This window comes from Eleginops maclovinus, chromosome 12 (genome assembly GCF_036324505.1).
Source record: "Eleginops maclovinus isolate JMC-PN-2008 ecotype Puerto Natales chromosome 12, JC_Emac_rtc_rv5, whole genome shotgun sequence".
Classification (NCBI taxonomy): domain Eukaryota; kingdom Metazoa; phylum Chordata; class Actinopteri; order Perciformes; family Eleginopidae; genus Eleginops; species Eleginops maclovinus.
Window position 1 is genome coordinate 17,356,496 of NC_086360.1, and position 26,283 is coordinate 17,382,778.

A 26,283-nucleotide genomic window follows, 5' to 3' on the forward strand; every position below is an offset into this window, starting at 1 on the left:
CAACATAGGACACATAAAATGGAATTTTAATAGAATAAATTAATGTGCATTGTCCAAAGCTTAAAAATACCTCGTCTACCTATTCTAAATGATCAAAAAACATGCATGCACTGATCAGTAAATGAAGTAATTATTGCCTTAGTTTCTGCGTGTGTTTTCGTGATTCTTCGTAGGTATCTACTGTGAACTCATACCTTACCCACCTAGGCCATTTAAGAAAGTGACACACTTGCAAATGGACATTATTTAAGGACTTGACTTGGACAGTGGAAAAGATTACTTTAAAAAAAAAAGTGTCTGTGTGTCTGTCCGTCCGTCTGTCCGTCCGTCTACATCTATTTATCTTTATCCATCCATCCATACACAAGGGCACCATTCAAGAGAATAAACCAAAAGTCAGCAAACAAGAAAGCAAACATGATGTTTTTATTGAAACAGTTTACTGATATATGACAGATGGTTGTCATTAAACTTTCATGTTTAATCTCAAAAAATCATGGGCTAAAAAGTCATACATGGTACTTAACATTGAATAGCAAGAGAATCCATGCTTCAGAGCAGACACTCAATTCACAAAGAAATCAGGCAAAATGCCCTTTTGATTTCATAAAAAATATTAAATCTTTTTTTCCCCCTCTATCCTTCTTTACATGGTACATGTTTGTTCACTCTTTAATAATATAAAAACGCTTAATACTGATTGTGAAACACTGGAATTAATTTACAAAACATAATAATAATAATTATTATAATATTAATAACAATAACAAACAATAATAACAATAACCATTAAATTTAAAAACATAAAATAAAATGGAGAAATCAGTCATAGCTGTTGCATGTTGGCCCACACAAACAGCAAAGAAAAATACCAAATGGCATTTACATCTACCTGACACACAGTTACACACAAACACAGTATCAGGTCGTTGAGTATTTCTCATTGCCACTTACAGTGTTATGGGCACAAAGACAAGACACTCTCTAAAGCATTCATGTGCCTTTGTGGGATCACACTCTCCGACCAATCAAATCCTTCTGTCAGTCAAACTTAGCGGACCAATAGTAGTCCTCAAAAAGTGCCCCACTCCTCCAGCGCACAGGATAGTAAATGATAGATAAAAGTATGGGACTGTTTTAAATGTCTCAGCATTTAGAGGAAGGGAAAAATCTCCCAGGCGAGAGGAACTTGTATCCATTGCCAGCAGGTAGTCGGATAGAACGAGCACCAGGGCTACTGCTTGTGGAAATTGTTGGTGAAGGGGCCACTTTTCTAGGGTTGGAGCAGTGGTGTCCATTGGAAGAGTTCTTGCTGCCCCTATCTAGTGACTGCAGCCCCAGCTCCCGCAGCTCCAGGCTGTCTTGGTTATCATTAGGGGAACAACGACGAGGAGAAAGGTTCAGAAGGCTCAGTACATCCCTACCAGGAGGGCCAGGTGCCCCATGGACAGCTCTGACAGGACCTAGGTGTTGTTGTTGCTGGGCTGCAGCGTTAGCCCAGAAGGTCTTCAGATTGTGGATAGCTTGGACTTTTTCATCAATGACTCCTCTTCGTAGCCGGTCCAATCCAGGGATATCAGCCGAAGTAGAGCAGGCAGAGCCTGTAGAGGAGTACGATAGGGCAGGGGATGGAGCACTTCCTGCCGGGGAAAGGTGACCTGAAATGGGAGACACATTACTCGGGGAGCGAGAGATGTGGCCGCTGTATGGAGAACTTGGGTACTTCAATCTGAACTGGCTGTCCAGAGTGGGCGAAGGATGGCTGCCCTCTTTTTGGGAAGACTCAGAGATTGCAGGACTGTTGTAGCCAGAGCTTATCTTCTGCAGAGAAGAGGAACGGGAGGGAGGTTTGGGCCTGGGGGAAGATTGAGCTCGGCCACTAGCACTGCTGTTAGGACGGCTGAACGCACTAGTTTCAGAAGAGCGGAAGGCGCTGCTTCGCACTGCGGTGCCACCAGCTGCGGCACCCTCTGGCCCGGCCCGCTGAAGACTACCCACAGCCCGTAGATGGCTCTGAGTCTCCTCCAGAATCTTCTGTGCCAGCTCCTGAGGGTCCAGAGGGACAGCTTTATCTTCCTGAGACTTGACAGTGCTGTCTGTCTCGGTACTGGACTGGTCAGATTCACCTGTATCTGAGCTGCTGACCTTTCCTACTTTCTGGAATGGTGAGTTTGGGCTGGGCACCAGGCATGTTTTAACTGGGGATGTGGGGGTGCTGACACTGCCCCTTGACGATACTGATACAGTGTAGCCTCTCCCTGCTCCTGTGCCGGACCCACCAACAACCCCCCTGCCTCCACGGTGGCGCTGGCTGTGGCCTGGTGGCAGGGGCAGAGAGTCACAGTGGCTTCCCAGTGGCTCGCTGCTGATAATAGAAAAGCCCTCATATTCCTCATCATCTCCCCGGGCTCCTGCCGCTGCAGCTGCAGCTGCCCCGTGAGGAGACGAGCGACTACGGGGGACATGAGGGTGTTTGTGGATAGAGTAGTGTGCTGTGGCCCCACCGCGCTGCCGATGACCAAGGAAATCACAATCTGACTTGGAAACAAAGCTCATGGTGGAGGCTACAGAGCTGAGGCTATACACTGAGATGGCATCTGATGCCTGATTGTCCAGGTAAGGAGGAGAGAAGGGAAGGCTTGAGTATCCCATGGGCAGGGGATTAGACACAGACTGGGCTGAAGCTAGAGACTCAAGGGAAGATGAGCTATCCAGGCTAAGACGCTTGGGCAGTTCTGTGGAGTCTGAAAAAGAGAGAAGGAGAAAAGGAAAAAATTTGACAACTGATGAAAACAGTATTCCAAGCATGAATGCACATTGATGATTTCAATGCCCAATCAAATAACTGAACAAATTAAAAAGAACATGAATGATACAAAAAGAACAGCATTAAAAAATACTTACCAAACAGTGCCAGCAGAGACTGGAGAGCAAAGTGCAAGGTGCGGCGGTTGGCTAGCTTGCCTGTCTTTAGCACCACTTCTTCTTGGCCTACCTCACATAAGTCAAATCCTGCACACACACAAAATCAAGAGTTTTAACTTTTTGACAGTGTCTCTGAAAGTCCATAAGGGACACATGGATGTATGGCGGGAAATAAGTTAGAAGGTTTCTGAGGTAACAGTTGACTCACCAAGAGCAGCAAGAAATTCATGGCATCCTGGCAACCTCCATAGCTGCACACTGATGGACACCTGAATGGGCAGGAGGGAGAAATCCTGTTCTTTTTCTCCTGTCTGTAGTTGGACTAGCACCTGATGGAGCTGGAGGAGAAGAAGAAAAACAGGGAAAACAGGTGTGGGGTAGTTAGGAATGATTACAAGAACACAATAAACTGCTAAAATCTACTGATGAAATTGATGGGAGAACCTGATTTGAGACCAAAAATTAAATCATCAAAGTGTTATAGTTGCATGCTCATAATGAATATTTATTTTTCATCTGTCATCTGAGTACAAAACCTATTGGCAGCTACAATTATTTTGCAGAAATACTGTAAACATGTATTCTGAGTATTGAGATCAACAGAACACCTGCAGTGGAGCTGAGCTGAAAGGGTGTCAGCTTTATTGGGTTTTACAAGTTCCCTGGGAGCACGCTTGCCTGTTTTGTTTGGGATTACTTGGCTGGGGACAGAGACACCTTTGTTAATGTGACGTAAATGTTCTAAAAGTAGTAACATGCCTTGTCTGCTCACTCTTTTTGTGCTCAATTATGAGAGTTTTTCTTTTAAATCATAGCTTTATCCCCTTCACCACCCTAAGACATTCCTCTGACCTGTAATGAACCAGGGTTGTTAATCCTTTAATACTAAAAATCCCTTAGATCTTACTGCAGGAATAAGCAAGGAAAAAAACACAGTAAATGATTGTTCGTCTACAAGGCATGCAAATGCAGAATAGCACAAAACAACACTGATCATTAAAGTGCCATGCAGCTTGTAAGAAAGACAAGTCTTGCAGGGCATAAATTGGAGATTGGAAGAAAAGGGCAGGATAGGAAAGAGTGCAGGTAGGTGAAGGCACACTTACCATTGCCACCATATTTTTAACAGCCTTCAGATCGCAGGTTAGGGTCAGGGGAGAGAGAAAAGGCTTTTAATTGCATGCACATAGGCCGAAGGGTACAAGGGTTCAGGTAAAAACAGAAGTGTTTACAGCTTGATGCAATCTGCATACATAGATTAGGTTGAGCATGTTCGATGTTATCTGCATTGAGACCAGTATTCACAGTATAAGGCAACAAAAACACATTAGCAACTAACTGGATGGTACTGCACTTTACAGTGAGCATGTGACAGCCACATGGTACATGTAAAGAGGGATAAAGGCGTGGGATAAATTTTCTTGTGTCACAAGTTTGGGTACAAGAGAACAGGACTCAGATTGTAGTTAAGACTTTGTACTTGAAGTGCTCATTAGGTTTCTATGCTGCACAACAATGCAGATTAAGCTGCAGCATGCTGGTGCATTAGAGTGTACTCAATCTTGATGTAACTAACTTATGCAATGGATATTCAGTTCTAGCAAGGACCTCCTGGTACAAAGCAGTATAAGAGTTTCAGAGAAAGTGATAGGAAGTAGCATCAAACAATGAATAATAGCAAAGGTGTTTGCTGTTTGAGACAAAGACCACCTTCTATTTGGTGCATTAGATTTAAATCTCCAGTAGCATTTGCTCAGAGCTGCAGGGGCCTACCCGATTGATGAGCTGCTCTCCTGCCTCTGAAGCTGTGATGAGTTTGCACAAAGCCTGGAGAGCTGGCGGCGGCAGACCTGAGGGATGGGATCAAAGAGAGTTCCTCATTATTCACACACAAGGCATGGTCTTAATACCCCCAAATTATGTAGTGCAATGAATAAACAGGTCGTCTGTGGAGAGATATGAAATGTTGCAAACAAAGAAGACAAAGCTGGCTACGTTGTATATGGAAAACAATGTTAAAATATTTCATAACAAATACATTATCAGCCTAATCAGTCAAACATTGGACAGAGTGTGCTTACCCAGCAGTGATTGTAAAGTGGTGCTGCACTGCTGGAGTCTGTCTCCTGGATCCGCAGTGGGAAAAAAGACGGCAGAAGGCATACCACTGCCCACAGAGTCAAGACGGAAGCCCACAGCTGTCAACAGAGCCTGCCAGCCAGGGACCCCCCCAACCTTGTTCTCTACACTTTGCTGGGATGTATACATGGAGTTCCGCTGGCCGTTCTGTATCCTCTGAAGAGATTTCTCCACCTGCAAGTACCAGAGATGTGAAGTGTCAGCATCATTTTTTTTATGTCTCTTCGGTTGTGACGCCCATATAGTAAATCCTCAAGTGTGGATTTTAGGGTTAGACTTGGTATAAGGTTAGAGTAGGGTCAGCTTTACTATGAGGATATGATTAGTTAAGTAGCAATTAATGTTTAGTTATGTTTCCAGCAAAAGTTACAATTGGGTTAGTGAATGTACTGTCCTCAAAAGTGATGGAAATATGATTGTGTGTGTGTGTTTGTTCTTGTTTCCATGTCTTACCAGGTGGAGTAAAACTCTCAGAGCATCTCGTGCTCGATCTGGATACTGCAAAATCTCTGCTAAAGCTTGGCCAATGAGTGAAGATGGACTGTTAAGCTTCACATCATTTCCAATCAGCATGTAACCTGGAACGAAAGATTGCAATAAAAAGAGCTCAATTTCAAAGTTATCTTTCTTTATCATGGGACTGTAGAATGATGAGTTTATCACATCTCTAACCTGCCCAGTTGGAGGGGTGCGAGTACTGCTTGCTGCTCTGGACAGTCTTCATGGCATCTGCCAGTGCTGCACTAGCTTTGGTCCCGTTAAGCAGGGCAGTGTAGAAAGCATGGACAAAAACTTTGGAGGCTGCGACAGGGACAGGCCACAATGACACGAGAGTACACTGCGCCCCAGCAGCCAGGAAGGCCCGGGTCAATCCCACAACACCGTCTGCTGTCACTTTACTGCTTGACTCCTGGTACGACCTGTAGCCAAATGACACACCGGCGGGTAATTTAATTAGAAAGCTATAAATAAGATTTCAAGCATTATGTGCTTTTATTATCTGTCCTTGGTATTATATTACATTCTCATTAGTTTTTCAAAAACAGTTATATAATCCTCAATTCACATCTACAGTGTGACTAATTTCATCACAGATATAGACATAAAATAACCTTCCCATAAAACTTTAAGAAATAAAATGAAAATTCAGGACCTACATCCACATAGAGTCCCTATTTTAATTTGTTTCCCTTAATCAGCCAACCTACCCCAGCACCACCAGTTTGACCGGCAATCTCAGGTCCAGTATATCTGCAGCTGTGAGCAGGAACTCCTGCAGTGGCGGACTATCACATATGCTCTCCACGTCACTGCTGTCATCCTGCATGTGGAGGGACTCAGGGATGGTGTAGCCGCTTCCGATGGAGCCCTTCCTGCCTCGACCACTGCTGCCTCTCCTTCCCCCGGCCCCTCTCCCCAATGTCCCTACTCCCACATTGGCATTCGCCCCACCAGGTACACTGTCATGGTTCGGGGTTAGCACTAGAGCTGCTAATTTCCAGGAAATGTGGGTGGCAAAGTGGGCACACTCAGCCTGTGTGAGGGCGCTCATCACCCTTTCCTTGGTGGCAGCAGGGCCGGCCAGGGGTTGGCAGCCCAGCAGCTCTGCCACCATGTGAGCCTCCTCTTCTGCAGAGGGCATGGGTCCCCACAGCCAGCGGTCCATGACAGGTGAGGGCAGGCGGGGGTTCCCCACCACTGCAGCCATGGAGACACCTCCACATGGAGCTGGTCCAGGGCGCCGGGAGTGAGTCTAGGGGCACAATAACAAAGGTTATATACTACCATAACAACCTGTCAAAGATTACTTCGTGTTGTAAGACACTGACAAGGTAGAAACTGTGGATACTTAAAGTACTCATCACATTTTTATAGTAGTTTCAAAAGGAAGTTTAGCATTATTTTTATGAATGAGAAGGCTAACCTTTGCATTGGATCCGAGGCCTTGTATGGAGGGAATGGCGATGAGGCTGAAGCGCTCATAGAGGTATTCATTAGAGGAGCTTCCTTTTAACAGAGCGAAGGGGATGAGGTACAGTTCTCCTTCCAGCACCATCACCAGTTGTCTATGTCTGCCAACTGGCCCACTGGAGTGCATCAAGCCCTGTCAAACAAAGGATTAGTTTAACAATACACATAATTGCATTTCCTCTTACACTCTTCTCTCTGCCACACAACTAAATCGATATTCAAGCAATGACCCATAAAGGTAGTACTTACCCCCTCCATAGGTGCAATGAGCAAATCATAAAGTGCCCGGAGTGGAGGCTTTCCGAGGTTGCTAGAGCGACGAGGCAGGGAAGAGGTACCGTCTTTGGCGGGTGACATGGTGTTACTGAACAGGCTGGTCATACTCTGGCAACTCCTGCACAAACACAAAATGATGCTGTTTTTATTTTGTGTCTCAAACTGTTATGCTGCAGACCCAAGGCTGTTTAAGGCAGCCACATGTTGAAAATACCTATACTATATGCTATATTTTATTGAATTTGTATTTTATATTCACCTTACCATTTTGTCAATTATTCTGTGTATGTTCTGTACAAATGTAAAGCCACCTGACACATTTCTTTTTTTTATATTGGGCTTTATAAATAAATGTTGATTTGATTTGATATTGCATTTTCAGTTAGCTCCAACATAAAATGCATGAAAATATCTATTTCTCAGTTGTCATCCACAATGACTTTCATTCCTCTGGATTTACTGGATTGTTTATCTTTTTATTTTAACATGATAACTGTCAGATCTTAAAACAAACTGATTAAACGGCAGATGATAGCAGGCCATACTGGATCTCTATTGTTATGCACTGTAATCCCTAGGTGAACTCGCATGTAATTTCACATGAGCATTGCTACAGAAAATATGATGTCAATATAAAAAGCTCCACTGGATGGCAGTATAGCACTGTGGTGGTGTAGTGCCTACAAAACATGAAGGAGCATTGAATGCAATCAGCTTGCCAGAATCATAACCAAAAGAGGCTGAGAGTGGTCTCATCCCCTCTTTACAGCGACCCTCTCCACTTACAATCAGTACTCATGACTTCCAGCTGATGAAAGATGAGATTGTTAGACTCTTCAATCCTCTTCCAACGAGTGTTTTCGCAGTAGCCTACTAACAGAAATAGTTCCCTGTGTATTTGAGGCTTGTCTGCTGTGTGACGGGGGTGAGAGCTCCCCTGCTCAGGCAGAGACGCGCGACATACTGAGAACTCTGCTAATGGTGGCCGTGGGGTAAGAAGCCTTTGGTGCTGTAGGCACACGGGGCTCAGTTTTATGGCCGCACATGTCACTTCTCTCCATCTGCTCCACCAGCCAGAGTTTCCTCCGGGCCCAAGCCAACAGACATCTATCCTGCCCTTCTGGTAGCCCCTGGACACTGGCTTTCCTCCAGCCTCCCAACACTCTGTCTCTCTCCCAGGCCTTGGCATGAGCCTCCATGGGAAAGCAAACAATCGTTTGTTAGCCTGACAGGAAGAATGAGAGAGGAGGCAGGGGATAAGCCAAGCAAAGGTGAGTGTCAAGTGTAGAGGGAAACAACGAAAAGAAAAGATTGAAAGCTGTGACTAACGGTGAAGATTGCATTCAGCGGCTGCCTATTTCGGGCACTTCAAGTGTGATCTGAGAGGTGATACAAAGGGCGACAAGTTAGCCTCTATTACACACACATTAGGCTTTTTATACTGACCTAATACAATTGAATTACTAGTGGCAGACCTTTTGATGCCTGTTTTATCAGTGCTAACAGCTCCTTCACTGACAACTTCATCACAAAACATCTCATTATATTAGCATTGGGCATAAAAACGTATTCAATTACGGACTGAGGGGATTAGACACATGGAGACTTTCATTATCACCTTCCCATAGTAATCCTTTCAAGCTCCCTAGTGAAGATTAAATCTCTGTGTTAAAATAGGACAATCGATGATAACACGGAGTGAAATATCACATGAAGAAGCACTGCTCTTTAATGTGAGGATATTGTTCTTTCACCTATTTTGATTTAAATGTCATTAAATTAGTGTTCATTATATTTCTTCTTTCCCTTAATTATCAGTAACTGTGAAAATACTGAGGTATTCATAACATAATAGCCTAAATTTTGACATGTTAGAGAAACATTAAATGGAGAAGTGAAGTCATTGAGAGCTTATGAAAAGCTCATATATGTACATGAAACCCCAAGATGGCTTGAAATGACAATGAGCTTTTCTTCATTTTCTCGTGCTTTAACATTGTGATAGACGATAGGCTCCTAAGCGTGAGGAGCTTTATAATTCAGAGTTTTTTGAGGCCCAAAAGAATGAGCGGATTATTACCGGCAGCCCATTAAAGGGGCTTAATGAGCACCGAGACTCAATTAAAGCTGGAATTACCCTCTCATCAAAGAGCAACTCAACTGTGGACGAGGACAGGGAAATATGACCCAGACACACACACACACACACACACACACACACACACACACACACACACACACACACACACACACACACATATATGCACAGACATGCACACACTCTATTGGTATACATTACCAATCATCACAGTCTAAATGAATACTTAGCATAGTATCGTTAAATAATACTCTGAAGGGGCCACTGGCAGACTGAAACAACCACAGTCATAAATCTGCACAACAAACAAAAACAGATAGTGCAAACATCTTAAAACCACACACACACACACACACACACACACACACACACACACACACACACACACACACACACACACACACACACACACACACACACACACACACACACACACACACACACACACACACACACACACACACACACACACACACACACACACACACACACACACAGCCCCGTCAGAGTAGGCAGTTGATAAGAGCTTTAGCAGCTTGGCTCTTCTCAATCTATTTTAATAAGAAGGATTCACATGCTGCCTCTGTGCTGGCAAAACAATGGAGAAGAGAATCCTTTCACAGATGAACCACAATACCCGTGAATCTCCTTACCCGAGAAGATATTTTTAATCTTTTTTTATTTGGTGAAAATGAGGATCTATGTAGTGCTTGTTGATTACGGCTGTCCCACAGTGAGTGGGTAGGAACGTGCAGGTGATTTGTGAAACATCCCCTACCTGTTGAACAGGTTGTTTCTGGACACCATGCGCAGGAAGCCAGTTGGATCGGTGACAGAGTTAAGCTTGTTGTTGAGCTCCTCAAATTGCTGGTCCAACAAATCCCCTGCCTCGCTCTCTGTCTCGCTGCTCGAGCACCCTCTGAAAGAAAGATGGAGACAGAGTGAGAGACATGCACAGCCGGCGAAATTTCTTGGCAAGTAAGGGTCACTTTGGGAAAGTAGACAATACACAGACTTATATTGTTTCTCAGCGGATAAGTCAACTACACACTGCTGATCTGCCCCCAAAACACACTGTTCAACACACAAACACTTGGCCTAATTTCCCAGGCTTGGTCCAACACCCTTATGGTAAGCAGAGTTAAATCCTTTCATTATAATGCTAGTGATGCTGATCCAGTCAGTGGGGAATCAACCACCCCCAACCCACAATCACTACCTCTCCACCACTATCTCTCCCTTCATGCTTCAACCTCTCCTCTGATGCACCCATATCATGTAACTCTTATGTCAGCTTCTCGCTCTTACTGACTGTTGACTTGCACCATGGATCTCTCCTTATCTTATGCTCCCACCCCCACCATTTTATTCAAATCCTTGCATTATGTTTCTTTTGTATACATTCAGGCAGTTGTATGTGGAGTGAAGAAATGCTGGATGCAGAATATAAAACCGCTTTAAAAGATGGTACAAAAACAGAAAAAGGAGCTCTATTATGTTCATTTTCAGGTTTCAATTTTTTTATATGCTTCTCCTGTGACATGTTTACATGCTTTAATGTTCAAAAAGCTCTTTATTTTTTCTCATACTGCCTGTGCTGCAGCACTTCTTTTCGCCCTCTGTCTGAAACCAGAGCCCAGTCTGCTCTGACTGGGTGGCTGGCCGACTCTGTTGTGATTGGTCAACCGCTTAGAGTCATGACATGCCCCTTCGTCAATAGCATACAATGTGTTGGAGCTTGAGCCATTAGAAAAACAAGTGTTACATACTGATGTCCCTAAGTTGGGAAAGTATAAAAAGGAGTCCAATAGAGGTGTTTCAGGCAGGGGGGGTGGGGGGTGGAGTGTGGGAGAGAAACTCTAGTATGAACTTGGCCTGGCCTTTGCAGACAATTTACACACACAAAAACCTATATAACAGAAAAAGAAAAACCCCAAAGAGCATAATAGGGCCTCTTTAATACAACAGTTTCTCCTGTCAAAAAGGCTTCACCCTCTCATCTCTATATCATCCTTTCTTTCACACACATATGCTCTCCCCCATTCCTCTCCATCCATGTCATTTCAGAGTGCTGCCTCTCTTTTTTTTCCACTCAGGAGAATGAATGGGCTGGTAAGTGGTGCCATATTGTGCCCATCCAGGCGCAGTGGCGTGTGTACAGCTTCCCATTGGAGTAGTAAATGAGCTGGTAATGGGGCAGGAGGGCCAGGCTGCTAGGGTGGCGGAGGCTGGCACTGGGCAGACCAGCTGGGCACTATGGATCAAACCCCAACTAGAGAACAACGGCAATGTCAAATGCTGTATAGACGCACTGATGTCAAAAGGTGAATTTAGCTGTCGATATATCTCGCCACAATTTCCATCCCCCCCTGTAGAGTCCCTTTAGCAACAATCCCTGTTCTGCTCTTTAACCACCTGACTCGTCTTCTTTGAATTGTACTCCATTGATTTTTTCACAACCTTCTTCCAATTCTTCCTTGTACTCTCAGGAATTCCATCCTCTCTTCCTTTACTTGTCAGGTTTAATGTTTGTTTGGTGGGTTCAATAGTCTGGCTATCCAAAGAGCCATTATTCCGTCTCATTTATTCAACCGTGGTGAGAGCGGAGTACTTTAGAAAAGTAGTAGAAGCCTGTCATCAAAGAGTGCAATGGGGCATAATAACACTCTTTTACAAACACACACTTTCTAAACGATAAAATAATCCCTTTTACAGCTTTCTCTATGGATTAAAGTGTAAGTGAAAGTGTTAATCTTTGTTGTTTGTCTGGGCTACACTCTTGATGAGGAGTCATGTAGTGTTTACACTGGCTTCTGTTGAGCGACTAGCGCTTGGTAATCAAACTGTGATTTGTCCTGGCTTTCTTTAATTTGTTTGTCAATAAAGTTTATGTGTTTTTTTTTTTTTCATCATGTCTGCTAAGCCATAATTGCTATTTCTGATAAGGAAAAAGATAACAAAAAGTGCACTTTCAAGCAAAAAGTCCTAAATTAGTGATTAATTTGGATAATGGGTTCACAAACAGACAGAAGATGATTCCTTTCACTGTTACAGGTGTAAATATCTCACCTGCTGTAATACGACTCAACTCCCAGAGCCTCACGGGCACTGGCAATGTGCTGCTCCAGCGAGGAGCCGAAGACCACCCCTCCGCTGCCTCCCTCCTGGAATTCAGAACCTACTTCTGACATGCCCTCGCCCAGATACACCTCATGAAACTTCAGGATGCCTGTAGAAAGAGAAGAGTGGCAAAAAGTAAAAGTAAGTAGAGTAGAGGTAAATTGCTTATTTTCTTTTGAGTTACTCGCTCATGTCAGGAATATTGGATGGTTTCAACAGGAAGCTGTGAGTGAGGCAGTTTGCATCAGTGCATATGTTGAGCAAAAGGAATAAAACAAAAAAATGTTCAATAAAATATAAGAGTAGGCTGCCTGTGCCATCTGCCGCCCACCATGAGACTGTCAAGCAGAAACATCGGAGTGGGGCGGGGAATAGCACACTGGGAGATGGAGAACAGGCTGTGTGTGTGTAGGTGTGTGAGTTTGTGGGTGTGTCAGTGCTGTATAAACAAATGTGTTATGATGAAGGGTTTTTTATTAAATGCAATTGAATGGGCAGTATATGCAATTCAGGTCTATAAAATGTCACATAATTTACACTACTGAAGTAATTAGGACCTTTAGAAGCTCTTTTTAGTGAGTATTTAGAGTAGGCCATGTCAGTGTGCCAGCTGGATGCCAGGGAATGCCAGGAAGTGACAGACAGGCGATTAGTGAGCAAGTGGCTCCCTATTAGCTTGGGGTAATATTCAGCGCTTTGAAGATCTCCACTGGTCCCTGTAGTGTTCCTCCCCTCCGTATGACTAGTGCTGGGGGGTCAAGTTCATCTGGTTGCCAGGGAGCTGGATATGATCAAATGTTCAGGCTTGGTGGCAAGGGACATGGGTCACGGCTCTCATTTCCTCTCATTACAGCAGAGAGCAGAAGAGAGCCAAGGAACAGCTATGGGGAGTCGTGTGAAATGCACCGTCGTTCACCCGCAGCTCTGCCTATTCTTTTTGTGAAACTGAAATATCAGGACTCATATAAACTAGCTGCATCTCAATCCCTCTGCCTTTGCATTGTTAATCAGTGTGCCAACAAAAGGGACAAAATAAAAAGCACACAAAGAAGTGCAAAAGTATAGCAAAACCACCAGAAAATCCAAAGAAAAAAACTAAGAAGGGAACAAAAAAAATGATGAAAAGAGAAAGCCAAAAATGATGTTTCGGCTTGGTGCAACAGCTAAGTGTTTTCCGGTTGGCATGTGCAGAGATGTTGCCGATGTTGTTTGGCTGTGTCACTTTCAATTAGCATGGTTCATTGGGGGATGCCTTCTGGGGTGAGAAGCGAAGCAGGGGGCAAATCCTAACAGCGGAGTGGCAGGTGGCACTGCTGCTTGGTGTTAAAAGCTGGCCTTCTTACCCCTGCAGCTGACAAAAAGCTACAGCCTCTAGGCTTTCATACACTTTGATTTGTGTGTGTAGTTGTTATAGCTTTACACTTTGTACAAGAAAGCTGCTTCAATACAGACAGAGAGTTTGTTTTGTCCATATATTTACAGTATGTGTTACATTTTTTAATTCTGCATGCAACACTTCACAGGTAATTTAACAGCTTTAAATAAAACACACAGTTGTTACTGGGTTTTCTCACAAACTGTAAATTTACCAGTAATAAGTCACCATATGGCCAACTGGTATAATTCACTAAAAGGGGGGAATTTGAAATCTATTCACTCAATTTGAAGTGTTCCCATGCAGTGTGAAAGAAATTCTAAGAACATATTAACAATGAGAGAGACAGACATGGTAGCATTTTAACACTCCTACTAAAAGCAATTTTACAACAGAGCCATAGCCAGAGAGTCTGTGCTTACCTGCTCCTGGAGCCAGCAGCCAGCTGTACAGGTAGCCAGCAGCCATAGAGAAATAAAGCACCAACGCCCTCTGGCTGTTGACGGTGTCCAATATGTGCTCCACTGTTACCGGGGTGTAGGGGTCTGAGTCCTGCTGGCCTGTCTGCCGCTCCACCAGGAGGTCAGCGAAGGCTCGTGTACGACCCCGCTCCGCCACTGCCAGAGCCTCATCATGGTGGCCTTTGTGTATTCAGAGGTCATTATTGATTAACAGGTATGCTTAGAAAAACTGAAGAATTGAAGGTAGAAGAGGTGTCTATGGGCATACCTAGGCTGACGAGGACCCTTTGGAGTGCTTGGTAGCAGGAGGTTTGCAGGTCGAACAGGGAGAGTTTATAGTCTGTGCTGTGCTGGGCTTCATGACGGATGGTCTCAAATAGTGCAGAAGCCCGGTAGAGCTGAGGATAAACAACAACCAACAACAACAACATATTAGATATTTTTAGTTTGCTCAATTTCAAAGAGAAATGGTAACATCATATATAATTTGAGCTCAGATTATTATGGGAAACATCAGTGCTGGTTTTATAGGTTTGATTCCCTCTTGGGGGAACAATGATAACATTTAAGCAGTCAGGGCACAGTTCAGACACTATGGATAAAAATGTCCAACAAATCATACACCACTATGCATGTATGATAAGCCTTTTAAAGAAGGAGATTAATTGTGGCCACTAGATGGCACAGTCCCACCTCAGCGGTCATCACTGATGAGACCCGCTGCCCTCCAATTCAGCTTCTCTCTCAACTGAGGAAAGTAACATAATGTAGCTTGATGAATCACCATACAACACAAGCAAACCTCTATTCGGCTCTTATTTGGCTGGACAAGGGAAAGGGCAAGGAGAAGCTAAACCGTTTCCTGGGAATCTTGGAAAGACGCCGTCCAAGGAAATACATTCTTTGTAAAACCACTAGGCCTGTCCGCGTTATTAGACCTTTCTTTTCAGCGCCAGACATTGGATTGAGATCGGTAAAAGAGACAATGGAAAGGTGGGGCAGCAGGCAGTGTTGCATGTTGGCCAAGCAGAGCTGGCCAGGAGTGCTGATTCATGGGAGCCTTTATTGATTTCCTATTTCTGCGCCTATAGCAGCCCTGTAGGGTGACTGGGGCTGCTATAGAGCCACTCTCCGGGAGTCCGGGGCCAGCAGAGAGGCTAAAGCACTCTGCTCATACTGCTTGATCACAGTTTTAACAAGAAAAAGAGCTGCAGTGAAGAAAAGGTTGTTGATGAAGTGGATTTTATCAGCATTGTGGGTCGGATGAGAAAAAAAAGAGCGTGTCTTGTGCACTCACATATATGCATACACTGTAGCTCGCCTGGCATATCCCAAGGTCATGCAGGAAAAGTGTGTCAGAGGGACTGAATGGGGAGAGTAGGGATCAGCATAGAATCGGTGAGCTCTGCTACATTAGTGCAAGTATACGGAGCTGCTGGTCTCAGGCTGATTCTGCTGATAGGACTGTGGGCAGACTGCTGCAGTGCTAGTTTAATCTGTAAGCCTTGCAGACATCCCTTTAAGAGTGAAACTAATTTCTCACAGCGTCTTTCCTCTCCCCTGACCCCTTCTGGCTCAGATGAAAGGAGAAACAATCCCAAATGTGCTGCGTCCGCTGTGACTCGCCTTGGCTGTGGTACAGGTAAAAGTCTGCCACATTCTTCCGCTGCTATGCATTTGGATAGCACGGCCATGTTTTAACGTCTCTGACACTAACATGGCTTTTATTTGGCAGGTTAAGTGAATGTCAATGTTACATTGAATCAGAGTGGAGGTTGATACTCGCATACCTCTAATGATTTTTGTAAAATAACCTGCCTGATAAGCTTTCATTCTGTGTGGCAGGTGATATCAGAGGTATAAAGAAAATCTACAGTAGACCACTGATACTTAAGTAAACATGAATTTATTGATCCGTGTTCTCCTTACAAATGGATGTAAGGGCATCTGAGAGGGAGCATGCGCTGGTAAAATAGCCGATTAGAATCAGGGCACGTCAATCTGTGTGTCACTGTGAACACCAGGATCATACTCATGGTGTTAAACTACAATTGGATTTAAATATGTAGAGAATGAGGAACATGAGGTCAAGAACTCTCATTCCACACTATGGATGCTTTATGAATTTGAATACGAAGCCGATAAAGATGAGGTTTGAAGTGGGTCAGGGAATTAACCAAGGTCATCTGTTGCAACGGACCAGCTCATGAATAACCATTTGATGTACACTCTGAGGAAAACAGTGTCCTTTCTCAGCACCAATCCACCCTGTGGGCTACAAGCTGACATAGGGATAAACACATGAGAAAAACACAGGATCTATGCATGTTAGGACAACATCAGCCCCCTGTTAACATGCCCTACTATGGTCTTGAGGGCAAGTGTTAAACTGGAAAGCAAACATGCAGTGGAAAATATGTTGCATCGGGTTAGAGCAAGAATAATATTTTGCTTTAATTGAACACAAATTCCTCAACATGAGTCATGAGTCTTTGCTCTAGTCACCACCTTGGTCAAGTCTTTCTTTTCCAACTCTTGTTATAGTTAATTGCAAACAGACAAAGTAACTTTTGACAGAAACAGAAAGCTATCTGGGTCACATAAATGTGCGTAGCGTGTGTATCATACCAGAAATGTTTTGGACTAGATTTTGGAAATGAAAGCAGCTGAATAACATCCCTACAGACACACGTGACAGCAACTGCTGTTGGCTGACTGTTCACAGACTTGTGTGTGGAGACACAAGCAGGGAAAGAAAAAAAATCAAATCTTGAGCTGTGGTGTGTGGACAGACTGTAAAGAGAGATGTTAGGGGGATATTCCATGCTTGCCAGGTGGGCAGTGGGCTGAAGAGGAGTGAGTGTGTGTATATGTGATGTGGAGGCTTGGGAGTCCTGAGAACATGCACGAAAAAATATCCAGTCATCTGTCGCCTGTCTGCTGAGATGACAGCATTTATCAGCTTGACAGACTCCCAAGCATATTGCCAGCGGCCATGTTCAAGCTCTACAGCCACCTCTTCTCCTGTTGTACTTCGTCATATGGGTTATTTCTTCCACCATTGGGCTTTCCTAAAAACTTACATTTCACAATCCAGGTCATTAATTTCCCTACTCTCGTTTGCAGTCTTTGCCGACCAACAGATGTGTGCTTATTAGAGGTCAGTTTTAACTACGAGAGGTGGATTAGCTGGAAGGAGTCCAGATTGAGGAGAGGAGTCAAGACGACTAGAAGAGGAAGCAGAAGGAGAAGCTTTACCTGATGTTGGGCCTCCTCCAGATTCCCACTGGCCCACAGAGAGAGCCCAAGACGATGGCGGATCTTCGCCTCGTCCTCACGCCGAGCCAGCTGCTCTGCAAGCCGCAGGCCTGTCAGGAGGGGAGGAAACGGGAGCAGATGAGAGAGAGGAGAGAGGAGAGTAAAAATTATTCAGAGCAGGCAGACTCTTAGGTATCTTTCAGAGTAACAGATGTAAGCATAGCGTGGGACTGATGTTCTGACAGCGAACAGGTTTGGATATTTGGCCTTGGTTGTAAGATACTGCTCACACCGGGACTACAACACACACACACACACACACACACACACACACACACACACACACACACACACACACACACACACACACACACACACACACACACACACACACACACACACACACACACACACACACACACACACACACACACACACACACACACACACACACACACACACACACACACACACACCTGCCATAGAGGGAGGCTGTTAGAGCACTAATCGGACTGCATAGTAATCAATGCTAAGCATCGACTGGCTGAGCAAACACAAACGCGCTCCCAATGCTTGCATAAAAGAAGCCACACAATATCATGAAGACGTCGACAAATATTTGCAGACACAGTGATGAGCTAATAATACACTCAGTATAAACTCACAGCGCAAAGCCTACTTTGTGATCTTTTCTGTGAGTTGTTTGGGAAGCCAGGGGAGGTTTGAATGGGCCTGTGTACGCATGTGTGTGTGTGAATTTTCAGTAAGTGTGCCTGAACCTGGCGAGGTTGCAGTTTGTTTTTCACTTCCAATCCCTCAAGCAGTGAGACGTTTGTCACATCTTTGCATGTGTCCTCAGGCTGCCTGTCGAGTGTTTGGTTCTGCCCAATTACTGGGTTGAAAATGCCACTCCATAGAGGACAATGATGAAGAAAAAAGACCCCAGCAGCTGGGCCACATATCACCCACAAGGTGCTAAACGCACAGCAAGCAGTCTGCTCTTTGCTGTCTGCTATAGGCTATTGCTCATGCACAGTCTCACTTAACATGGGCTCTCTATTCTCTCCTCTTGCTTGTGCATTGGAGGGGTCTAAACATGCTTTTGGTCAAAGAGAGGAGAAAAATGGGCCAAGCCACCCTCATCCGAGTCTGCTTTTCCCGGCATTCCTGGAAAACAGTCTGTGGCTGGACCAGATAAGCCAAGAACAGAGAGCGTGACCTGAAACAGTCATACTATTCCGCAAGACCCAGCACACCACGCAACCGTAGACTTCATGGCTCCTCCATGGCCACGTTAGCCGGCAGCCTTTGAAGCCGGCAACAGTCTCCCCCCTCGCCTTATCTTTCCACACACCCTCCCTCTGTCTGACTGCCTACCCTCTTGCCCCATGCATCTGCTGCGCTCCTCTCTCCCTTTACCTCCCGTACTCATTTTCTCATCTCGTTGCCTGTGTCTCTGCTGGCCCCCCCTCTGCTCTCTCTACCTGTTTCATCTTGACTGTGGTGGCAGTGCTTGCAGGGACTCTGCACTGCTTAGGGCTCATTAGGCATTGGAGCAAGAAAGAGGAAACAGATCTAAATGATCCTTTTCATTCTCTGACAGACTTACCCCTCACTCATCTCAACTCCAACGCCGAAGCCTTTCATCTGCATGCACACACACAACCACGCACACCGAAAAAAGCTTTCTTTCTCTGAGCAGCTCTGTGATAGTACTTTATGATCAAGCCTGAGTGTCAACCAACTCTATGTTTTCTTTATTCTCCAGCTGACAGTGAAATAATACATGTGAATCATGACTCATGCTGATCCCTGTCTCTCCCTTCAGCCCGCTTGCCATTCCCTTTCTTTCTCTCCATTTCTACTTTCCTCCCCAACTCTCTCATTCCCTCTGTTCTCCCGCTCTGTATCATTCTCTGTCTGTCACTGGTTTCCCGCGTGCCTTCGGTGCGCCTAGCAGGCACAGTCACGTAGCAGAAGCTGACACAGGGATGTGGCCGTGGCTGACTGCACCCTGAAGAGCAACTAGAGAACACTTTAAAGGCTGCTTGACAGCTGGGGGAGAGATTCTCTCCAGCCCCCGAGGCCCACGCACCTCTGGCTTCAGACACTAGCTCTACGTGCAGACACAAACATACACGTGCGCTGGAACAAGGAAATCTCACGCACTGTAGAACCGCAAGTGCGCTGTGGTGGAAACAAACACCCTTGCACATGCGCGCTCATGACACATGACAACACAGGACACTTTGATCATGACCGCATTCAGAAAATAAGAGTGGGTTACATACAGTAAGTGCAGCATATCATTTTTTGTAGGAAAATACTAGTAATCGTTGAAGGAAAACAATACATTTTCAAAATATGCACTCTTACTGCTGTATCTCCCTCTTTTACAACATTTCCCACAGATCTCTAACATATAGTCTAGATATTGTTAATATCATAAATATTACATTTCAGTTAAAAACTAATCATTTTTATTTCCAAAACCTTTCCTTATAATATATGAGATAATGTGAGATCTTTTTATCCTTTTTTCAGATTTTAATCACAAAGATGTATGATGAGGTAAATGATTTTGTCTGCTGTGGGCCAAAGAAATAAGTCAAATTAAATTGAAAAAGAGAAAAAAAAAATAGCCACATAGATATACAAAAGTTAGAAGCAAAAACGTTTATCAGCAGCTCACTTTGCCATCAGACAAATCCCTACTGACATTTAACCAGCAACCAACATTCAACATTTATAGCGTAAAAATGGACACGGAGAACTGTGAGGGGTCCACATATGATGATGAAAGGTCCAGACATGACACACTGTGATACGTATCATCCAACTGCATTTCATTTATAATCCTCCTGACAAGCTGTTCAAAGGCCTAGCCACATGAATGTGCTTTATTACAAATCCAGAGTCAGTCTGACAACATTTATATACTTGGTATTTGACCTGCAATGTTTGCTCTGTTTTAAGGCCTGTTTCTTACAGATCATACAGATTTGATACAATTGTCAACTATACGAGTATAACATCTCATATGTATTTTGTACATGTAAGCCAAGATACAAATACATGATATGATTATATTTGATGTTCTTCATAAGAGTATTTACATATTCCCTTTTTGTTTTTTTATTAAAGTCTGCATTTATCAATATACCATCTCATTTTCCAGGTTAAAATATTAAGCGCCAGTTACAATTTGACCAAGAATAGCTTTTGTAGGTTAATATTGTTACTCCATTAGTTGTGGTTCCATAAATGAAGCGTGGAGGAACTTTAATACCTCTATTAGTCGCTACAATGACGGCATTGATTTAATGACACTACCGAGTTAATCGTTGAAAAGGTGGATATTGGAGTTAAACGCCTCTTTTGTTCACGATTCAGACAGCGATGTGTAATGCCTTTTAAAGTAAAGTACAGGAACTTGTGGAGTAGTGTGAACTCTTGAAGTGACAGTAAATAATGTCTGCCTATCATCACTTAATTGGTGTCTTCATGTGTCTTCCGCTGTAACCTTGTTATTCTGTGTTATTGTGCAATACAGGAGAACCGTCAGACACAAGTACACACATTTAAGACATGCAATGATTCGGAGATCACAAGTTGTCAGCAGTATCTGCACTAGTTCGGAGCTGCCTTTCTATCCTTCCTTCCAATTAATATTTTTCGATAAACAAAAACCAAGCAGTGCAGCATGAAGAACAGAAGAAAAAAAAAACACACACAACAAGCAGTTTGAGAGGAAAAAAATTGAAAAACGGAAGGGAGAAAAAACCTCGCCAACTTTTCGGTCTGGGTAGGTTGGCCAGAAATAATTGGCTGTCAGGGATAGTGAAGGCACTGTTCTTTTTCGCAGCCAGACCGAGGAACAATACAAGGACAATGCGGGGGACAACAGGAGGACAGGGTGGAGACAGAATGGCCTGTCGCCTTTGTTTCCATTAAAGCTCAACAAGCAGGCCAGCAGAGGGTGTATGGGTCACTGCAGGCCCTGCTAACTCTAATAGAGCGGACAGAGGAGAGAGAGAGAGGAGATTTATTCCTGCTCCTTTGCATTCACTCCCTGCAGGGTGAGATATACAACTTTCCCTTTACACAAGCTGCAATTTTCATGGATTCAAACAGAGTTTGGGTCGTAACACGGTGGGTGTGCTGAGAATGAAGTCTGTTAACGGGCACAGGCTAGGCAGGCGATGTGGACATTAAGCTCACATTCACGAAGGCTTCCACTTATCCCATCCTGGGTGACAAACCCTTCCTGCACCGTCACTAACATAATGAATTTCTGAGGGGCCAAGCTGCAGGTTTTTACTTCCCCATAATCTGTAGGGGACAATGAAGCATGAGAGGCAGTAGTCTGTCAGCCACTGTGTGAAAAGATCCTTTGCCTTCTGACTGCAAACAACCCTCTGAGAAAAGTAGATATAGAGGTGTGAAGGACTGCAAGCAGTAAACAGTAAAAAAATGCCTTAGCGTGCATCCTGATTTGTTTTCACAGACATACACACACAAATGCTTCTACCTATACAGCACAGAAGACAACATAATACATACACAAAATCCTGCTGTGCACTTATCACACACACACACACACACACACACACACACACACACACACACACACACACACACACACACACACACACACACACACACACACACACACACACACACACACACACACACACACACACACACACACACACACACACACACACACACACAGTCACTAAAAATGTGGCAAAGGCTTAGCAACAAATAGGCTCTGAATTTCATATTCATGAATGCACAAACTGTAAGCCTATCAACTCAGGCAACAAAGGCAATCCTCTCTGCCGTTCCCCCTGACTCACTCACCTTCTTGCAGGTACATGACAGCCTGTGAGTAGTTTTGCAGTGCGTGGTGTGTTCTCCCCAGGCTGCCATAGGCCAGTGTCTTGGCAGCCAAGTCATTAGTCTGAGCTGCCACACTCAGGTGCTGCTCCTGGAACACCACCGCCCGCTCGTAGTTCCCAAGCGACTCATAGGTGAGGCCCAAGTTCCCGTAGGCGCGGGCCTGGCGAGTGGGGTTGCCCGCTTCCTCTGCAATCTCCAGGTCGCTTTGGTGGCATCGCAGGGCCGTCTCATACTCTCCCATAGATTGATATACAGTGCCCAAACCGCAGCTGGCATCACCCTCTAATATTCGGTCCTGGGTGTCACGGGCGATGGCCAGCTGACGCTCCAGACAGGAGATCGCCTGCTCGTAATTTCCCAGCTGGCTGTGCAGTGCGCCTAGTTCACCGTAGGCCTGAGCCTTGCCTCCACACTCCCCCAGCTCATGAGCCACTACCAGACGCTTCTCAAAACACACAAGCGACTGCTGTAGGTTTCCCATGGCCCTGCAGGTAGAGGCAGAAAAAACCATGAGATTAGGAGTAAGATAAGAAAACCAACAAGACAACCTGAAAGTAAATCAGTCATTGGTGTTTTCTGTCCAATTGAACAAATAGAGAGACATCTTTAATGCCCACAACACTCAAAATAAGATTCTCTCTCTGCTTATCTCATATCTAGAGTAAACTGTATCCTTCATTCATACAGATACATATCCGTTCTCCTGTAACAAAACACCATTAGGAGAAAAAGGAGTGCACGTCAGGGATGATTTAATTCAAAAAGCACTAGGTGATTTCAGTTTAGTTGTAAATAAATGATATATTTATAACAACGATGGTAGCTGCTGATGTGAACAGACTATGTGTGTGATTGCTGTAAAAAGTCAAATTGAAGCTCTGCTTGTAACACTGTGCAACATCCTTTTTACAAGATGGGTCATCTGTCAAAGGATTCTCACTTCCATCCTCTAGTGTATGTGTTGACAGAGAGGCATTCATCCCATCTTAACATTTCATTCGCCTTCAAACAGACTTTATTCACATACTCAGGCAGCTCAACAATTGCTGGATGCCGGTTCAAATGGAGCATTCACAGAATAAAAGCTTTAAGCTTAATTAATGATTTGTGATAATGCATGTGTTTGACTAAGAGCTGAAGGCAAGACGGGTTTGAGTGTGTCTATTATTCCCCCCTGAACATGTGCATGGCTAATACTGCTGTGCGTGATTGCTGTCGTGCCGCGCCGATGACGCACAATGACAAAAAAAAATCAGCAAAACGAGGATTTCAGCAAGCCTTTCCTGGTTTTATTTTGCAGTGTATTCTCCTAGGATGCTATGGGCTCTTTGAAGCATAAGGAGAAATAGAAGGGGAGAAGAGCGACAAGATGTAAGAGGTTGCCTTGAAATTACTGTGCTTCCCTCAGACATCTGTGTGCCAAAGCCTCTTTGCATACAGATAAGGCCGGGGCCACTAGGCTGCTGCTGAGACAGCTAGCATCGTCAGCAAGGTGTCTCTGAACTATGGCGGTCCTTTATAGTCAGCGCAAGGAGGAAGATAATATGCAAAGTAGGATTACTGTGATTATTAGTAATACCCAGTAAATACAATTATCAGCTTCTGCAACAGCTAGGGGATAGTGACACTGGTGCGTTTCCCTAGCCTTGAGAAAAAGTGAGTTTGAAACAGTTGTTGAGAGCAGACTCACCTGTGCCCATTGCCTAAGCCTCTGTAGGCCTTCTCCTGGTCCTGCATTCGGTTGAGGCTCTGGGCCACAGACAGATACTGGTCATAGTACTTGATGGCTTCCTCAAAGTCTCCCAAAGCCTCATAACAGTCTCCCAGGTTTCCATAGGCCCTGCCCCTGTCCATCATTGCCTCGTTGCCACTCAGCTGCTGCAAAGTGGCCAGTTGCTGCTCCAGGTAACCAATAGCTTCCTCCATCACGCCTACATTCATTTTAGTGATGCCCATATTTCCGTACACTTGGGCCTCCACGACGGGATCCTTCAGCCTGCGACCTAGCTCCAACTGCTCCTCGTAGCTTTTAAAGGCCATGGCATATTTCCCCAGAGCCATGTATACAGCTGCCAGGTGACCATGGGCTTTGCACTCTCCTGGAATATCGCCCAGCTCTTGATACACCTCCAGCTCCTGGGTGTGGTAGCCTAGAGCTTTGTCATATTTCTGCACAAGTCTGTAGGTGGCCCCGAGGGCAGCATAGGCACATGCCTCCATCCTACGCTCCTTTACCTGAAACAAGACAGAATTTCATAATGTCAGAATGAGGGATGTGATGTGAGTGATATCAACATTACATTTCACATGACATTTCCTATTTATATGATGAATTGCTCTGGTATATGCTGTACAGAATTCAGTGTGTGTGGGCGTACCTGGTGAGCTAAGGCCAGTTGCTGCTCGTAAAACTGAATGGCTCCAGCCACATCTTTTTTACAGACAAAAATGTCCCCGAGGTTTCCCAGAGCTCTGAAGCGAGCCTGTGCATTGTTCAGGGACTGGGCCAGTGACAGCAGGTATTTCTGACACTCCTCTGCCTTAGTGAAGTCTCCTAACGCTTTAAAAGCCAAACCGAGGTTACAGTAAGCCTTGGCCTGACTCAGTTTGTCATGAAGATCCTTGGCCAGAGCTAAGTCCTGCTCATAGTATTTAACAGCATCCTGGTAGTTGCCCAGACAGTAGTGGGCATAACCCAGATTGTGACAAACTTTCCCTTCGCTTTCCATGTCTTGAAGGTCGGGGGATAAGCGGAGGTACTGCTCATAGTACGGCACGGCCTGAGGGAACTCTCCTCGAGAGCAGTGGAAGTTGCCGAGGTTGCCCAGAGCCCGCGCCTCGCTCTGGACATCCCTAAGCTCACGAGCAATGTTGAGGTGGTTCTGGTAATGTTGCAGAGCGCGGTCATGGGCTCCCAGGGCTTGGTAAGCCACGGCCAGGTTTCCATGTGTAGATGCCTGTGAGGCCCGGTCATTGACCTCCATGGAAATCTGGAGCTCCTGGCGGTGGTATCGGACAGCCTGGTCGAAGGCTCCCAGGGCATTGTAAGCGTTACCCATGTTGCCATAGGCCCGGCCCTGAGCAGCATAGTCATTCAGCTCCTGAACAATGGCCAGGTGTGTTTTGTGGAGTTTCAGTGCGGTCTCATAGTCCCCCTTCATCTGGTGGATGATGCCTGGGGAGAGAGGAGAGAGAGCAACAGGATGAAGTTAAAGACCCATTCAAGCGGAAATTGTAATTGAGTAAAATTCAAGTGCCTAGTCAGCTCTTCATGTACAAAACAAGTCATTTGGTTGTTAGAATATGCTCTCGGAGCCATCTGTTCTCTGCTTACACAACACACTCTCTCAAAGAATTATGGTCATTAAAATGTAGTGCAATCAAACAGAGTTATTATAACCCCAAAATAGAATCTTTTGATAGTCTAAGCTGTCTTTGAGGGATTTAAACAAAATCAACACATTTCCACAGGGTTGGAAGTGGTTATAAGACCGAGGGAGTAAAACTGCGTGAGTGTGAAATGCTGATCTAAAGCTTAGTGTACTACGTCACGAAAATGAAAACTGTTGAGAAACAATAAATAATGGAGAACCTGGTGTATTGAGTGTATACTCTCTGATAAAATACAATCCTAAAAATAATAGCTTTATCCTACAGTCAGAAAACCATTTGGCACATACACACAAAATCCAAACAAATGTGCACCCGTACCCACATGCCCATACAGACAAAGCAGAGAGTAAAGAGACATTAAA

General features: G+C 44.6%; 1 protein-coding gene across 4 annotated transcripts in view; it reads right to left on the reverse strand.

Annotated features, from left to right (window-relative positions):
* Positions 1-412: 412 nt before the first annotated feature.
* Positions 413-26,283, reverse strand: part of LOC134873359 (tetratricopeptide repeat protein 28-like) — a 116,025-nt gene continuing 90,154 nt past the window's right edge. For 3 of the 4 annotated variants that reach the window (XM_063896890.1, XM_063896892.1, XM_063896893.1), the window contains exons 6-24: positions 24,907-25,703; positions 24,219-24,763; positions 22,490-23,013; positions 17,624-17,733; positions 14,634-14,763; positions 14,327-14,545; positions 12,479-12,638; positions 10,188-10,328; positions 7,285-7,429; positions 6,989-7,168; positions 6,273-6,817; positions 5,737-5,984; positions 5,518-5,642; positions 5,007-5,238; positions 4,699-4,775; positions 4,032-4,055; positions 3,134-3,263; positions 2,905-3,012; positions 413-2,744 (exon numbers count right to left, since the gene is read on the reverse strand). In XM_063896890.1, the coding sequence (XP_063752960.1) occupies positions 1,147-2,744; positions 2,905-3,012; positions 3,134-3,263; positions 4,032-4,055; positions 4,699-4,775; positions 5,007-5,238; positions 5,518-5,642; positions 5,737-5,984; positions 6,273-6,817; positions 6,989-7,168; positions 7,285-7,429; positions 10,188-10,328; positions 12,479-12,638; positions 14,327-14,545; positions 14,634-14,763; positions 17,624-17,733; positions 22,490-23,013; positions 24,219-24,763; positions 24,907-25,703 (6,038 nt within the window). In that variant the 3' untranslated portion in view covers positions 413-1,146. The remainder of the gene's footprint in view (positions 2,745-2,904; positions 3,013-3,133; positions 3,264-4,031; positions 4,056-4,698; positions 4,776-5,006; positions 5,239-5,517; positions 5,643-5,736; positions 5,985-6,272; positions 6,818-6,988; positions 7,169-7,284; positions 7,430-10,187; positions 10,329-12,478; positions 12,639-14,326; positions 14,546-14,633; positions 14,764-17,623; positions 17,734-22,489; positions 23,014-24,218; positions 24,764-24,906; positions 25,704-26,283) is intronic. The other variant, XM_063896891.1, reaches the window with a different exon arrangement.